General features: G+C 37.2%; 1 protein-coding gene across 4 annotated transcripts in view; it reads left to right on the top strand.

Moving 5' to 3' along the window:
• Positions 1–14,108, top strand: part of dip2bb (disco-interacting protein 2 homolog Bb) — a 52,184-nt gene extending 38,076 nt beyond the window's left edge. For 2 of the 4 annotated variants that reach the window (XM_067460028.1, XM_067460027.1), the window contains 17 exons: positions 650–851; positions 974–1,086; positions 1,197–1,220; positions 1,344–1,424; positions 1,548–1,671; positions 2,861–2,982; positions 3,109–3,220; positions 5,861–5,970; positions 6,285–6,415; positions 6,577–6,745; positions 7,099–7,269; positions 7,380–7,441; positions 7,770–7,827; positions 7,911–7,985; positions 8,402–8,576; positions 10,522–10,645; positions 10,735–14,108. In XM_067460028.1, coding sequence (XP_067316129.1) covers positions 650–851; positions 974–1,086; positions 1,197–1,220; positions 1,344–1,424; positions 1,548–1,671; positions 2,861–2,982; positions 3,109–3,220; positions 5,861–5,970; positions 6,285–6,415; positions 6,577–6,745; positions 7,099–7,269; positions 7,380–7,441; positions 7,770–7,827; positions 7,911–7,985; positions 8,402–8,576; positions 10,522–10,645; positions 10,735–10,987 — 2,106 coding nt within the window. In that variant the 3' untranslated portion in view covers positions 10,988–14,108. The remainder of the gene's footprint in view (positions 1–649; positions 852–973; positions 1,087–1,196; positions 1,221–1,343; positions 1,425–1,547; positions 1,672–2,860; positions 2,983–3,108; positions 3,221–5,860; positions 5,971–6,284; positions 6,416–6,576; positions 6,746–7,098; positions 7,270–7,379; positions 7,442–7,769; positions 7,828–7,910; positions 7,986–8,401; positions 8,577–10,521; positions 10,646–10,734) is intronic. The other 2 variants (XM_067460031.1, XM_067460029.1) reach the window with 1 other exon arrangement.
• Positions 14,109–14,793: the final 685 nt, after the last annotated feature.

Genomic DNA, 14,793 nt, shown 5'->3' with positions numbered 1-14,793 from the left:
GACCCTGGTTTAAAGTGTCAAGCCCTGAGCTCTTTGTAACATTTTCTTAAATACCCAGAAACAAATGCACAAACTCTTTGAAGTGTAAACACTAGTTCACAATGGGAATTTGCATTGATCAAGACTTGTATTGATGTAAAGGCCAAATGGCTGAAAGCCACACCCACCAAACTAAGACAAGATATCTCTAAACTCTTAAAACATTGATTATCTTTTGGTTAACTTCTGTGGGGATGAGATCTTTGTACCAGTCGCACTGAGACATTTCAAACGATATCAAACACATATAATACTGTATCGTGTGGATTGACATTGTAATATAGAGATTCTGGGTGTATTTTCAGTGATCTCAGCATCTGAGAGGGAAGGAATTGGGGGAGAGAAGGGTCAACAGGGAAAGATGTAGATTAGCTGATACTGAGTTGAGACTTGCGTCTCCAGTGGTGCGTGAAGGACAGTTTAGATGTTAATCTCCGTTATTTTCTCAGAGAGTCCTTGTTCCTCATTTAGACAATTCGGCATCTACTAGTTTTTTCAGTCTTACATATACAACAGTTATTTCATTGTTTAGTTTACTACACAAAAGTTAATCCTTTATGTATGCTTCATTTATTTGTTGGTGGTTTTATCCATTGTTTCTCGACTTCAGGCAATTGACAGTATTCATCAAGTGGGATTGTATTGTCTTGCACTGGTTCCTGCCAACACCCTGCCCAAAACTCCCCTGGGGGGCATTCACATCTCAGACACCAAGCAACTCTTCCTGGAGGGGTCGCTGCACCCGTGCAACATCCTCATGTGCCCCCACACCTGCGTTACCAACATGCCCAAACCACGTCAAAAACAACCAGGTGTGTATGCAGGGATTAAATGGAGATCTTGAAGGTGATGGAACCCTCAAATCTGGAGGTAAGAAAATCTGATGTGTATGATATTTTTCTGACAGTGTTCTGTCCTGTTATATCTTTTATAGTCGGTGTCGGTCCTGCATCCATCATGGTGGGCAATTTGGTTGCTGGGAAAAGAATTGCGCAGGCCGCAGGCAGAGATCTGGGACTTATAGAGGACCAAGACCTGGTCAGGAAGGTAAACTCAAATTTTGCATTGTACCGTAAGCCTGTATAGCAGGAAGTAAAGAATGAAGCTTTTATTTAAAATGCATTGTGTGGTATTTTAATGCTTTCGTATGGATGCAGCTGTGCATGTGGCCTACAATGATGGTAAGCGCTGTGATCATTATGGCACAATCACATGCCACAGGCTTGACACAATCATTTAATGTGTTTTATTGATTTTATATGTTGACGTTACTGATGATGAACTTTATGTCTTGTCTTTTTTAGCATCAGTTCCTTACAGAGGCTTTACAGTGGAGAGCACAAACCGATCCTGACCATACGCTTTATGTACTTTTAAATGCTAAGGTAAAAAAAAATACTCATACACACCAAAAACAAATAGTGGAGGGAAAAAAATAGATTTAATCCACAAATCCTCATGGAGAATTTCTGATTTGCTGGCCTATAATGCATTTTCTCTCTCTCTAGGGAGTGGCAGTGTGTACAGCCACATGTGTTCAGCTTCATAAAAGAGCAGAGAAGATTGCTGCTGCTCTCATGGAGAGAAGTGGTATTAACATTGGAGAGAATGTGGTGCTTTTGTATCCCCCAGGTAAATCTCACACACTCTGTTAAAATTGAAAAGTTAACTCTTTTGTAGTAAACAGTCATAGGTATTTTGATTTCACATGTGAAGAGGGTACTAACATATAGGTGCATTTGAGGGATAGTTCCCCATATAATGAATGCACTATGCCTCTCTGTCCTTCTCGGACCACAAAATAATGTCCCGCTTGTGTGTTTTTATCTGTCTGAATTTTAACTCTTTATTGTGCTTTTTTTGATTGAGTCTGTGTGAACTGTTGCGCTAATAGAGTCTAATGAACATGCAGTCATTCACAGAAGACTAACAGCTATGGATGTTTGTTAAATAGGGGACTTTTATTTCTCCTTTTGTGGTCTGAAAAAGAAAAAAATTGCATACTGCATTAGAACAACACTAGGTTGAGTAAATGATTATTTAACTTTCATGGGTGAACTATCCTTATAAAAGCAAAGCAGAAAATAAATTGTGTTGTTGTTGTTGTTGTTGTTATTATTATTATTATTATTATTATTGTTACAATTTTATTAATGTAAAATTTTAAATATTTTTTTTGCAGTAATTGAAATAAAGCTGAAATCAATTAATAGAATTTTTAAATAAATTGGCTATGTTTAAAAAAACCATAAACGTTAAACAATTGAAATGAACAGAAAAATAAAACAATAAATAAAAATTAGGAATGTTTTCATGGCAACTAACTGAAATTAATATGTTTAAGCTGAAGTACTAAAATCACTAAAAGTAAAGCTAAATAGAACTAAAACTATTAAAAATTTGAAAAATACATAACACATTTATAAAGAATTGAATTAAAAAGTAAAAAAATACAAATTAAAAAATACAAAAGATATTAAAAATGAAGGAAATATATAAATATAAGCAAAACATGAATAAATATTATAATACATACATATATACATACATACTATTATAATATTTATTCATGTTTTTCTTATTAATATATATTTCTTTTGTTTTATAAATATGATATGTATAAAATAATAGTATGTGTGTGTGTGTGTGTGTGTGTGTGTGTGTGTGTGTATATATATATATATATATATATATATATATATATATATATATATATATATATATATATATATATATATATATATATATATATATATATATATATATATATATATATATATATATATATAATATATTGCAAATTAAATCTCTGTATGTGCAGGTATAGATCTGATCGCAGCATTTTATGGCTGTTTGTATGCTGGTTGTATTCCTGTCACCGTGAGGCCTCCACACCCACAGAACCTCTCAGCCACTCTGCCCACTGTCCGCATGATTATAGATGTAAGTCTGTGTGTTTGCATCTGTTAAACACCTTTATTTGGGTGTGTTTTCCTTTAACTGCCTAGCAGTGACTGCTTTTCAGCAAGTTCTAACATTGTTCGCTTGTTTCTGTCCTGCTTTCCTCAGGTCAGCAAGGCTGCTTGCATTCTCACTACTCAGGTTTTAACAAAGATTCTCAGATCTAAAGAAGCTGCAGCTACAGTCAACATAAAAACATGGCCCATCATAATAGACACAGGTAACATGCACCAGTCAATTTTCCATATAGCTACTGAGCAGAACATACTGTAATTTATTTGTATAATAGTGGATTCAAGTAATCTGATATAATATGATATTGTAGCGTGTATATTAGATCAGGATAATTTACTCTTTCATTTAAACAACTTTAGTTTTGTTTAAAAGTTTGTCCAATAAAAGGCTTATCACCACAATGAAGTCACTTTAAGCACTTGCAAGTCTCCATTACACAACCGTTACATAAACTTAACATAACACACATTTCATATTCAGTTACACGCAACGCATGCAAGGCAAATATCTTGCCTAACTGCAGTAATGCTTTGCTTAGTAAATTTAATGGGAATTATTTTGTGAAAACAACACTTTTTTGTGCAAATCTAATTGAAGTCTACGTGCAACTCTACGTTTAGTTTAATGAAATGGATACATTTTAAATTAAAGTGGCATGAAACCATCCTGTTTTAACACTTGCCATTCACACCTCAGATTTGAAAATGACTCAAGAAATGGGCGCGTAAAGATGGATAAAAGTGAGTGTGTAGAGGGTGGGAAAAGGAGATCCAACAACCAATAAAACACAGACCTACAACACACTCAATATACAGACAAATTAATAGTTAAATGCTGTATCAGTAGCCAATGAGCTCGCTGCTCAACGTTCAAATACTTGATCAGCATTTGTTGTAGCAGTTGCAGCGTGCTTTCAGACAACCTTCACCTTCCCCAGCTCCACTTGTATAGATCTGCTACGGGTAATTCATAAATGCTTTTTTGTATAGCAGCAGCATGTCTTACTTGCTTATAGCAGCGTGTGGTGTGTGCATTAACAAGTCCCATACTTGCTCTGCAGCAGCATAGTAGCAGATCTAGTCTGCCAAGACAAAACATATCAACATTGTCATATCCATTATCATGCCGAACACTCAAGAGATGTCATGACAGAAATGTTTTTCAAAAATATAATCCTGACATCAGACTTCATAAGTTCAAAGACATCATACTTTTTTGTCAATCCTTCTTTGAATTTTCAGTCTAAATAATTGTCTTCTGTGTTTTAGATTATTAACCCATCAAGTCATCACGTTCATGATCAGACATACCACTGTATCTGTGCCCTTATTTGCACATAGAAGAGATGATGAAATATTTGCGCATGGTTCTTGTTTGGGGCACTAGAGTATATGAAATATGTCCATAAAAACTTGAAACATGCTTACTCTGATTTGGATAGGAAACGCGATCCACATTGCGAGTGTTGTTAAACTCATTACGGCGCTCCATGCAGAAACCGCTTTGCTCTTTCTTATAAAATATAGTTACAGTCATATATTCCATGTGTTGATAGTCAAACTCCAGCTTTGTCCACATCAAAAAAAGAGTTGTTTTCATTGATGAGGTTTTCATGACCCTTTAAATTAATCAGGTTTACATTGTACTGCAAGAGGCTTGAAATGAATAACACTGATTATCTCTTCATCACAGCACCTGTTAATGGGTGGGATATATTCGGCAGCAAGTACAAATTTTGTCCTCAAAACTGATGCGGTTAGAAGCAGTAAAAATGGGCAAGCGTAAAGATTTGAGTGAGTTTGACATGGGCCAAATTGATGGCTAGACGACTGCATCTCTTGTGGGGGGTTCCTGGTCTGCAGTGGTCAGTATCTATCAAAAGTGATCCAAGGAAGAAACAGTGGTGAACCGGCGACAGGGTTATGGGTAGCCAAGGCTCATTGATGTACGTGGGGAGCCAAGTCTCTCCCGCTGGGTCCGATCACACAGATGAGCTACTGTAGCTCAAACTGCTCAAGAAGTAAATGCTGGTTCTGATAGATAGGTGTCAGAATACACAGTGCATCACAGTTTGTTGCGTATGGGGCTGCATAACCACAGACCAGTCAGGGTCAGCATGCTGACCCCTGTCGACCGCGAAAGCCCCAACAGTGGACACGTGTGCCTCACAACTGGACCACAGAGTAATGGAAGAAGGAGGCCTGGTCTGATGAATCATATTTTCTTTTACATCACTTGGATGGCTGGGTGTGTGTGCGTCGTTTACGTGGCCAACACATGGCACCAGGATGCACTGTGGGAAGAAGACAAGCCAGCGGAAGAATTGTGATGCTTTGGGCAATGTTCTGCCTGGAAGCCTTGGGCCCTGCCATCCATGTTACTTTGACACATTCCACCTACCTAAGCATTGTTTCAGACCATCTACACCGTTTCATGGAAACTGTATTTCCGGGTGGCTGTGTCCTCTTTCAGCAGGATAATGCGCCCTGCCACAAAGCAAAAATGGTTCAAGAATGGTTTTAGGAGCCCAACAATGATTTTGAGGTGTTGACTTGGCCTCCAAATTCCCCAGATATCCATCCAATCGAGCATCTGTGGGATGTGCTGAAAAAACAAGTCCGATCCATGGTGGCCCCACCTCAAAACTTACAGGACTTAAAGAATCTGCTGCAAACATCTTGGTGCCGGATACCACAGCACACCTTTAGGGGTCTAGTGGAGTCCATACCTCGATGAGTCAGAGCTGTTTTGGCAGCAAAAGTGGGACCAACACAATACTAGGTCATAATGTTATGCCTTATCGTAAAGTGCAAGATGAACATTAATTTCTATTATTTTTCCCTAGATGACCTGCCTCGCAAACGACCTCCCACAATCTACAAACCACCCAATGCTGAGATGATCGCCTATCTGGACTTCAGTGTCTCAACCACAGGCATGCTCACAGGAGTGAAGGTGAGAGATCTCAATGCGTTCATCACAGTTTCAGTGAAATGCTAGGGTCATTGAATAACTGACCGAGCAGAGTTGTTTTACCCGGATGGGATTTTGTTAATATATAGTGGTGTTCAAAAGTTTGAGACAACTAGTGAAAATGCTTCTATTTTTCAAATTTCTGTTTTTTTTTATCTAAATTTTTGGTTTAAATTATATTTCCTGATTGTCAATGTTTTCTTAGATGTTTTGGACCCCATTGTAGCAAATTTCTCAAAGCATATATCAATTGAACTGCACATTTGAGACCCCCTCTCTGATTGGCTGTCTATCAGATCTCTCACGCGGCGGTGAGCGCTCTGTGCCGCTCTATAAAGCTTCAGTGTGAGCTGTACTCCTCTCGCCAGATCGCCATCTGCCTCGACCCCTACTGTGGACTTGGTTTTGTGCTCTGGTGCCTTGCGAGGTAACAGATGGATACACGCATACAGTCGCATACAAATGACTCATACTAACATAGAAATGACTCACAGCTTTGTCATCTCACACTATGGCTTGTTCCCTTAATAGTGGACATGAATGTGTTCTGAAGGCATTATAAACCTAATATGTGCCCGTGTTCTGCAGTGTATACTCAGGTCATCAGTCCATCCTGATACCTCCTATGGAGCTGGAGAGCTCACTGACCCTGTGGCTGGGCACGCTCAGTCAGTACCGCATCAGAGACACCTTCTGCTCCTATTCTGTCATGGAGCTCTGCACCAAGGGCCTGGGAGGACAGACGGAATTGCTGAAGGTACATTTAGGTTACATGCATATGTGCACACATATATTAGCATCCTTAAAGTTGGCATAAAACAGAAGTTGTGATAGTATTTTCTTCCCTGTTTTGACGTATATATCTGAGTGAAATGCCTCCTCGTACAAGAAAAAAATTAGGATGGGACTTGATTTTATCTATTGTCCAGCTTTTTTACATCAAGGAAATTTTTGAGTCTGCCTCTGAGAAAGGTTTGCATATAAAAACACACAAGTCATTCAACTCTGCTGATTTTCCCCACTAGCAAAAATACAACATAGCTTGTCTTTTTTTTATTTGATTTGAATTTTCACGTTCCTCTAATGTTCTTCGCGTCCATCTAACTTCAGGCACGTGGTGTGAATCTGTCGTGTGTGAGGAGCTGTGTGGTGATTGCTGAGGAACGTCCACGCTTGGCTCTCACACACTCCTTTTCCAAACTGTTCAAAGACCTTGGCCTCTCCATGCGGGCTGTAAGCACCGCTTTTGGGTCGAGAGTAAACCTCGCCATCTGCCTACAGGTAGATTATCTGAAGTTGATTTTCATTTGTATCATATGTGTTAAGACCTGCTGTTTCAGTTATTTGATGTGCAGCTGATCTGTATGTGTGTGGGTTTATATTGTTCATAGGGTACAACTGGACCAGATCCCTCAACTGTGTATGTGGACATGAAGTCCCTCCGACATGACCGGTAAGAGAAAGACAAACTCATACCAAACGTACGCACAAAACAAGTAAGGTTTAAATACTAAATGTTGAAGTGTGTTTTTTTTGTGTATGAAAGTGCCAGTTTCTGGTTCAACCAATAGTATTTGCATTTTGTGCCATTAGTAGAGCAGAAATCACATGGTTTTTACTGGTTTAAATACAGTAGAATTATATCCATTAAGAACTTGGGTTTTGTCATTTATGAAAAAACTCCAGAGCTGCCGGGTTCTCTCGACTCTGAGTGAATATATATATTATGTATCGACTCTTTCTTTTAGAATAACACTGATGAAGGTGTTTCTGTGTTGTAGGGTGAGGTTAGTAGAGCGAGGAGCGCCACAGTCTCTTCCTCTCATGGAGTCTGGAACAGTAAGTGCGTTCCACTGGTGGATCTAGAAAGAATGTAAAAAAGGGATTTTGTTAACTTCTATTCTTCTTCCTCTCTCTTTTAGATTCTTCCTGGTGTCAGGGTGATCATAGTCAATCCAGAAACTAGAGGACCACTAGGGGACTCTCACCTGGGAGAGGTGTGTTTACATATATGTAAATAATAATGGTTGTTTCTTCAGCTTTGTGCATTTAAAAAAAAAAAAAAAAAAAAACTACCATAAAACGCACTTTCTAGCATAAGTTATTTTATTTGTATACTAAAAATTTACAGGAGAATAATATTTTCATTATTATTTTTTCTGAACCAACAAACACGTTTCAAATTATGTAATGCATTTGATAGAATTTTGTGGTGAAAATGAGGCAAATATCAAAGCTAGCATTATGTATCTAAAATGCACATAATTAAATAATATTTTCACACTTTTGTATTCATCTCATCTCAAGTCGTCTTGTATTTCAAGAAGTTTGCCTTTTGTTTTTTCACTGATCTTTATTAAGGGCAAAATAGATTCCTATGCTTCTCCAGTAAATGCACTTCACTCTTTCCCAGATTTGGGTGAACAGCCCCCACAATGCAACAGGATACTACACTATATACGGAGAGGAAAACCTGCAGGCTGACCACTTCAACACTAAACTGAGCTTTGGAGATCCTCAAACACTCTGGGCCAGAACTGGATACCTGGGCTTTGTCAAGAGAACTGAACTCACAGACGCCAGTGGAGGTGAGAGACAGAAATAAAATTGGATGAATAAAAAAAGTAAGCCTGCATTGCTCATAGTAGACTGGTGGGGGCAATGTACTGTGACCTGCAAATGTCTGCGATCAGATTGAAAATATTGTTTGAAAATATTATAAAGTACTTGATTCTGAAATATATTAAACCCAAAAATGAATTAATGTATGTTTAAATTCAAGGTCCCTAATCAAATGTAATGAAATTTGTGACACTGACCATTAGTTTTTAGTTTTTTTGCTAGCTTCAGCCCGGTGCAGTTATCATTTTAATGTCCTTTCAAAACAAGGTGTGTTAAGACTCATTGTTGGCACATTGCTATTTTGAGGCCACTGAAAACGACTGTGCCATTGACAAACTGAAACCTTGTCTAAAGTCAGTGATGTAATATTTGTTTTGTTATTTAAAGAGCGTGTTAGTAATGTGCCTATAGGCAGGCCACAACTCGCATACACTTTGCTTATTACACACACAGGGACGTGCAGCGGCACACAAACATTTGTAGATATTAAAATAAAAGTATTTCTCTCTGGGGAAGCATAGTGAATCCACCATGGTGCAAGCTGGCTTTGAAAGAGAATGGGAGATGATACTCTGATTGGTTTATTGCATGTTATGCTAAAAAACACCCATTACTCATTAAGAGAATAGGGACAACCCTTTTAGACCATGTGCCTGGTGTGCCGACTGTTTTTCCCATTGTTAAACTTGCAGAAGGGGATTTGGACATGCCCTAAGTGCACTTGCGCCATGCGCTTTAGACCATGCACTTAGATTGTTAAAATAGGGTCCATGGTCTCTTTTGTTAAAGGGTTAGTTTACCCAAAAATAAAAATTATTTCATTAGTTACTCACCATCATGTCGTTGGACACCCGTAACACCTTCGTTCATCTTCAGAACACAAACGAAGATATTTTTGTTGAAAGCTGATGGCTGAGAAAGGCTTCAAAAAGGCCTCCATTAGCATTCAGTACATTCCCACTGACCCACTCACAAGACCCATAAAAGGCACTAAAGACGTCATTACAAAGTCCATCTCACTACAGTGGCTGTACAATAATTTTACAATGCGACAAAAATAGTTATTGTGCGCACAAAAATCAAAATAAGGACTTATCCACTAAATTATTGACGTGAACTCGACGCATGCGTGAGAATATGACAGCTCCACCGTTCGAATACATGACCCGGAAGAGGAGGAGCACCACTATCGCATGAGTTCCAGGTGAGTTCATGTCCGAAACCTACATGGAAGACAATGTCTTGGCGGATAAAGTCTTTTTTTTCGCACAAAAACTATTCTCGACACTTCGTAAAATTATTGTACAGCCACTGTAGTGAGATGGACTTTGTAACGACGTCTTTAGTGCCTTTTATGGGTCTTGTGAGTGGGTCAGTGGGAATGTACTGAATGCCAATGGAGGCCTTTCTGAAGCCTTTCTCAGCCATCAGCTTTCAACAAAAATATCCTCATTTGTGTTCCGAAGATGAACGAAGGTGTTATGGGTTTCCAACGACATGAGGGTGAGTAATTAATTAAATAATTTTTATTTTTGGGTGAACTAACCCTTTAACATTACTTAATGTATTAACTAACATGAACTAACTATGATCATTTGTTACAATATTTATTCATCTTTGTTAACGTTAGTTTATAAAAATCCAGTTGTTCATTGTATGTTCATGTTAGTTCATAGTGTATATTGTCTAATGTTAACAAATACAACTTTTGATTTCAATAATGTATTAGTAAATGTTGAAATGAACAAAGTTTAATAATAATGTTGTAGAAGTGTAGTTCATTATTAGTTCATAATAACTAATGAAACCTTATTGTAAAGTGTTACTACACTTGGTAATTATGTGATGCATTGTTATGCCATAAATTAATGTTCTTGTAAAAATGTCTTGCTTGTAACACTTTATTTTTAGATCGGCATGACGCCCTGTTTGTGGTTGGCTCTCTGGATGAGACTTTAGAATTGAGAGGTTTGCGATATCATCCAATTGACATCGAGACCAGCGTGTCACGGGCCCACCGCAGCATCGGCGAAAGGTAACATCTCAGAGACTCACTCTTTGCTTAATTTTTTCCTTGCATTCATACTACCCTTTAACTCTTACATGCTCTTTTTTCCTCTGCAGTGCTGTGTTCACCTGGACCAATCTGCTGGTGGTGGTAGCTGAACTCTGCGGATCCGAACAAGATGCTTTAGACCTGGTTCCGCTGGTAACCAATGTTGTATTAGAGGAGCACCATCTGATTGTGGGTGTGGTGGTTATTGTTGACCCAGGGGTCATTCCTATAAACTCCAGAGGAGAAAAGCAGCGAATGCACTTGAGAGACTCCTTCCTAGCAGATCAGTTGGACCCCATATACGTAGCGTACAACATGTGAGCTGGGATATGGCCTGCCACAGCGGTGCTATGGAGCCTGGCCTCAGAACTTGGATTGAGTGCATATACAGAAAGACTTGGCCCTGTTTATTCAGGGATAAGGTGTCATTTTCCAAAATACAAATGTTTGAGATGACTGTTTTGGAGAAGGGATGCTGTAATAGAATTTCCCTTTTTGGTCAATTCCTTCTCCCCGAGAACCCCACTCTCTCAGAAAAATGCCACATCATGTCTGTCCAATACTTGGTCATGATTTAAATTTACTTGAATTACATAGCTCTTTTTCTATTCAAACGCACTCCTGTTCTAGCACTGGCTGGCTTTTACTTTTTTTTTTTATTATTAAAATGAGCTTAAAGCCTCAGTTTGTAAGTTTTCACCTGGGTTGGTCGATTTCAGAATTTTTTATTCAGATTTCAAATTTTTGGAATCAATGGAATCGATTCCAGGAGTCAATTCTCAGACTAAATGTTAAGTAATAAAAGGGATTTAATGTGAAATCTTAAAATAAATAGTGCAATATAAACTAAAATGATTCATAGAATGATTGATAGGAGTTCATGATGGATGGATGAATGGATGGGCGGACCACGAAAGGTCAGTGGAGTAATTAAGTAGATTTAGCAATATAAATTGTGTATTTTGAATTAGTGTTGTAAGACTCTTTTGGGTTGTGTAGTAGTGAGATAATTAAGGTAATGAACACACTCTTAACAGACTGGGATGTCACGACCATGAATCCCAAAAGTATATACATACAGGATTAATCTGAAATCCATCTTATCTATGGTGCTGTGTTACAGGGCTCTAAAATGTAATATTTATTGGACAGCATTGGGGTAATGGGGGTCATTTGTCATTCATCAGATGCTTGTGTCCAAAGCAGCTTACATTATACTTAATACAGGGACAGTCCCTTTAGAGCAACCTGGGGTTAAGTGCCTTTCTTAAGGGCAGTATTGGTGATAGGACATTTCTGTAACGCTCTTACCCAGGTTAAAACCCACACCTTCATCCACCATAATTTTGGTTAACACACACATGTATTTGAGACTGCAGCTGTCAGCTCATTTTGCTCTGTCAGCAAACCATTTAGTGTTTTAAATCTTACCACTGGGGCTTTAACAAAGACTATTACAGATATGCAGCTATTCAGGTGACGAACCTGCATCTTTTCAGTTGTTTTAATATTACAGTATTTACAAAATACAGTTTTTACTAGAAAGAACTGCAATGTAATACCCAAAACATTTTTCTTTTTCTTTTTCTTACCCATATTCAGCAGGTTTTTTTAGGATTGTCCACAAACATTATTTTAATAATCAATTTGTTATTATCAATTGAATAACTGAATTGAGATGTGTTAAATGCTTTGTACATCTGATATAATGTTTCAAAAAGACGACCTCTATCGATCTATCTATCTATCTATCTATCTATCTATCTATCTATCTATCTATCTATCTATCTATCTATCTATCTATCTATCTATCTATCTGTCTGTCTGTCTGTCTGTCTGTCTGTCTGTCTGTCTGTCTGTCTGTCTGTCTGTCTGTCTGTCTGTCTGTCTGTCTGTCTGTCTGTCTGTCTGTCTGTCTGTCTGTCTGTCTGTCTATCTATCTATCTATCTATCTATCTATCTATCTATCTATCTATCTATCTATCTATCTATCTATCTATCTATCTATCTATCTATCTATCTATCTATCTATCTATCTATCTATCTATCAACAGCATGATGCTGCAAAGGCAAAATTTTGTTCAATGAATTGCTCAAAGTGAAAACTTCTTTCCCTCAGCCCCTCAAGTTCAGCATGAGGATAATCATCCCTATAATTTTCATTATCCTTTATGCACTTTATTAGATAAATGCAGATATATTCTGTAATATGGTCTATTAATATATTTCAATTAGGGCATATGTGTGGTTTTTATTATATAATTACTTAAGTAGCATATGAAAGTGAAGGCACATAAAAACATTTTTTTTGGGACTAAATGCCCAGTCTAACCTCAATACCTGCATTTACAAACCGTTCTCAGTTTAATTCTCCATATATAACAGTAAGAAACATGACTGCAACATTCAACTATAAACCTCATCACACACCAAGCCCAAACCAAACACAAACTGAGATACGTATAGCTCTATTTTTGCTCTCATCTAAAGGTGCTTATACACATCAGGACTAGCCATTTTAACCTCTAAATGGCAAAAATAAAAAAATAAAAATTGAATTCAGGCATCTGTACAATAAAACAAAACAACTGTAAAATAACAAGACTCTCTGTACAAGCAAAACCCTTGTGAACACCTAACTGTACAAAGGCATAGATTTTACATGTTTGGCAAAGGATCTTCTGTACTATAGCCATTTTTACCAGGAATGACTAACTTCTTGTAAACCGTAAATAACTGTAAATAATTGCTTGTGTACAGATGAGAAATTCTACTGTACTGTAAGTTAGTTGCTGTATTCTGTCAGATTTTTTTGGATTAATATGAATATTAACTACTGTCACTGACATTCCTTCGTAGCTGAACGGGGGTCTGAATTTGAAGACTGGTTGTAAATAGCTTGCTCTTTTTCTTTTTGTTCTTTTCTGGTCGATCAGAAATGTGATGGGTTGAAGTCTGTGCTCAGATTTGTCTGTCATATACATTTCTATTTAGAATTCAGATTCAGAAACCTTACAGTATGTACAAGTTTTAATGATGTAAGCATGATAAAATCAAGCACTGCAGAGGCTTGAAAGACTTCTTTCATTGTCCTTACACAACGGATCACTACAGTATGTTAGCCTAACCTCATTCTGTACGATGGGGTTGAGTATGTGTGCATATATGGTCACAGCATTGAAAGGTCATTCATTTGAGTTCCATAATACCCTTTCCCAAATCAGAGACACTGTCATGAAATGTATTCTCTCATTCTCACGTTCGTCATTAATGGCATCAGATCTGAGTTTATGTGATGAAAGCACAAGCGAGTGAATGAGCTTTTTAAACGGGGCATTCAGGGAAATAGTGCTTTCCAGGATGGAGAGGATATTCATTTATAAATATTCACTTTCATGTTTGCAATGATTTTTGTTCTTTAAATAAAAGAATTTATTTGTCATTTGCGTTAACCACGTCTTAATATATACAAAAAGAAAACAATAAATAAGACATCGTTCAGTTTTTTTGATAATCTGATATGCCAGCTAAGTGCTGGAAGCAAAATAAATGTTTCACACACTATGCAACCTGCTGCAGTTCAATTTCAAAGTAAACATTCAACACACACACACACACACACAAACACACACTTACTTCACCACTATACAAGAAAAACACACATTTGCTTGCTAAGTATATGTAATAAAATAGGAACATGCAACATTTTGTTTTGTTTAGACAATGGATATTAGTCTTATGTGTTGATAAACACACTTTGTTCAGTTCTTATAATATTAATAAGAAGAACGTGATATTTCATATTCATGGATATAAATGAAAGTCATGATTATGCAAGCAAGCATTTCCCTGCTGGTTCACATTTTTTTCTTTTTTGTACATCAGTTACTGTAACTATTTTATACTACAATGAAAAAACATGAAAAAATAATAAAAGGCTTTTATTTTGCATCTCTGAAGTTTGTATTTTTATAACGTTTTCTGTCTGTCTGTCTAGACTATATTATTGGGCATTATATTATAAAGAATTTCACCACAAAATGTAATCTGGTTTATTAGAGTGAATTTCTATATTCTACATGGCAGATACCGTGTATATAATCACAAACAAACTGTTAACATATTCC

The sequence above is a fragment of the Pseudorasbora parva genome, chromosome 12 (genome assembly GCF_024679245.1).
Source record: "Pseudorasbora parva isolate DD20220531a chromosome 12, ASM2467924v1, whole genome shotgun sequence".
Taxonomy (NCBI): Eukaryota; Metazoa; Chordata; class Actinopteri; order Cypriniformes; family Gobionidae; genus Pseudorasbora; species Pseudorasbora parva.
The sequence above is the reverse complement of the archived record's forward strand: the minus strand, read 5'-3'. Positions and strand labels throughout refer to the sequence as shown.